This window comes from Arachis stenosperma, chromosome 9 (assembly GCF_014773155.1).
Source record: "Arachis stenosperma cultivar V10309 chromosome 9, arast.V10309.gnm1.PFL2, whole genome shotgun sequence".
In the NCBI taxonomy this organism is placed as follows: domain Eukaryota; kingdom Viridiplantae; phylum Streptophyta; class Magnoliopsida; order Fabales; family Fabaceae; genus Arachis; species Arachis stenosperma.
In genome coordinates, this window is record NC_080385.1 from 15789378 (window position 1) to 15791918 (window position 2541).

General features: G+C 35.8%; 1 protein-coding gene across 1 annotated transcript; it reads right to left on the reverse strand.

The window, feature by feature from the left end:
• Positions 1–314: 314 nt before the first annotated feature.
• LOC130949138 (uncharacterized) lies at positions 315–1865 on the reverse strand. Its single transcript, XM_057877947.1, has 4 exons — positions 1530–1865; positions 987–1163; positions 558–641; positions 315–323 (listed from the first exon to the last, which is right to left on the reverse strand). The coding sequence occupies exons 1-4, from the start codon at positions 1863–1865 to the stop codon at positions 315–317; spliced, it is 606 nt and encodes a 201-aa protein (XP_057733930.1).
• Between the last annotated feature and the right edge of the window lie 676 nt (positions 1866–2541).

The following is a 2541-nucleotide window of genomic DNA, read 5'->3' on the forward strand; positions in this document are numbered from 1 at the left end:
GTGTGTCACTTGATATTTTATATATAAAATGCAACTACTTTCAACTATTTATAAGCCAACTGAACTAACATGGTTTCATGTGCATTTTAGTCAATATCTTACTAAAAACCCTAAGAGCATCACCATTCAATCATTCCCTTAAATACCTCTTTTTTCCAAATAAAAGAAAAGTGACATGTCATGTGGATGTAACTTTGGTAGACTGTCACTCAATAGTTTAATTATTATAATCCCTCATGGTTTAAGCATGGTAGTTATTGTTGAAATAACAGTAGCACCAAGCAACCAAAAAGAAAAAAAAGGATTCATGCGCATCAGTATATCTATAATAACATAATATCAAGACATGTAATGGGTATTATAAAGATAACATAATTCAGATATCTATAATAACAATGATATCCAAACTTTTCTCAATATGAAAGTTGCTCAAGAATTGATAATTTTAATACAAATTTAAATTTACAACATATTTGACATAAATAACATTTTTAGGCATGTAGCTATTATATTTGGCTTCTTAATAACCATGTACTTCCAAATTGTAGGAAACTTACCACATTATCTAGTTCAAGCATCTCTACATATCTCTTTTTCGATACATCGTTACTTGAAGTGGCCCTTTCAATAGAAGCAGGATCCTGAGACATATAATCCATGATTAGCTTAATGAATAAACCTCATACTTATTTAAAAGTGTCAGCCATAAATCTTGATGATATATTACAGAAGGAAAAAGTTAACACAACATACAACTTCCCACTACCTAATCCTTCTATGAGTATATAAGAATACATGATAAAATGGGGATTTCTAATCTCATCAAAAAGTAACAGAGCCTATCAATGAAAAAGAAAGAATTTTAAGCCATACAGGAAAATATTATCTTGCAAGAGTATAGAAGCATACAGGCCATACAGGAAATACTCCCATGTCCCACAAGAGTCATCTATACCCTTCTAATATGAATGTAATAGATATTTTACACAACCTTGGAGCAAATTCTTTGAAAGGGCAAGGAACAAGCATGCCAATAAATCCTCTGTCAAATCAGCAGCTCTAATTGTGTACAAGGCATTCTTGAGTCCACGTGAAACAAGATAATTCTGAGTGTCCTTCGATAAAGAATATCCCTTGTACACACTAACAGGAGGATCACATACCTGAAAGGCAAGACAATAACACAATGGGAAAAGTCAATACCTCATTCTCAATAGCCTTTGAATATTCCTTCTACATTTCACTATTGTCATGGGAGACAAGAACCACAAACAAAACAACCACATAAATAGCCACTAGTGTCCTGTCCAATAAAACAGATAAAGTAACCACACCACCCATTGTAATCATGCAGAGAAGAGAATAATTATCTAAAAAGGGGAAACAACAAAAAGTAATTCGAATAGCAGCAACAATAGAAACTAATTGTTAGAAACATGAATAAGAGAGCATTATAGAGAAACTAGTTGTTAGAAACATGAATAAGAGAGCATTATAGATAATATAGGGTTCCAAAAGAGAATAATTACAGAGGATCCAACTTGAGACTGGCAATCAACGAGTGTATCATATACTCCAACGATGTCCCCTTTTCGGACCACAAAGAAGGTGACCTTCTCCTCGTGCTCCATAACAGACGCCACAGGTTCAGGCTCCACCACCTTCTTCTTGCGGCCTTTCTTGGCAGAGGAGGAGGAGTAGCAGCAGCAGCCAGAGGGAAACCTAGCGAGCACGAATTGAGAGCGGGGAGAGAGAGTAGGAGGAAGAGTTAGCTTAATGGGGAAGTTGCAGAGGGAACGACGGATGGATAGGAAGCGAGCGAGGATGGCGGCAGTGTAGGATGAGAGGTTGGAGAAGCAGTTCATGACACAACTGCAGGGTTAGTTGCAACCGATTCCCTGCTTCTTCTCAGCTCGATCGCCCTCACTCTCCCTCTCTTCCTTGCAAGCATCGACTGCGCCGGCGGCTGCCAGCTCCGTCGGCGCCGTCTCCTTCCTCCTCCCTCTCTTCCCTTCTCCGTTTTCCCTCTCTCTCTCTGCGTTTCCGTGGGTGTGTGCGTGTGTTACCGTGAGTAAGGGGCGTTGAGGGTTTGTATTTTGGGAAATTAGGGATTTGGGGGTTTAGGGTTAGGGATTGTGATTTTAAATTTGGGAATTAGAGTTTAAAATTAAGAATTTTATAAAAAAATTTGGATTGAATAGATATTTTGATAAAATTGATGGATAGAATAATAATTTTAAATTAAATATATTCTATTAAAAGGGTAAAGTATACTTTTGTCTTTGAAGTTTGACAAAAATTTTAAAAATACCCCTAAGTTTTATTTTGTTTCAATTTTGTCCCAAAAGTTCTCGATTTGCATCAAATATATCTCTATCGGCTAAATTTTCAAAAAAATTAAGATCAATTTAACAATAATACATGAAAATTATGTTTGATTTGCTTGTGTTGAGGGTTCTTCTTATGAAATTGTTGTTGAATTGGTCTTAAATTTTTTGAAAAATTAGCTGTTAAGGGTATATTTGATGCAAATTGAAAATT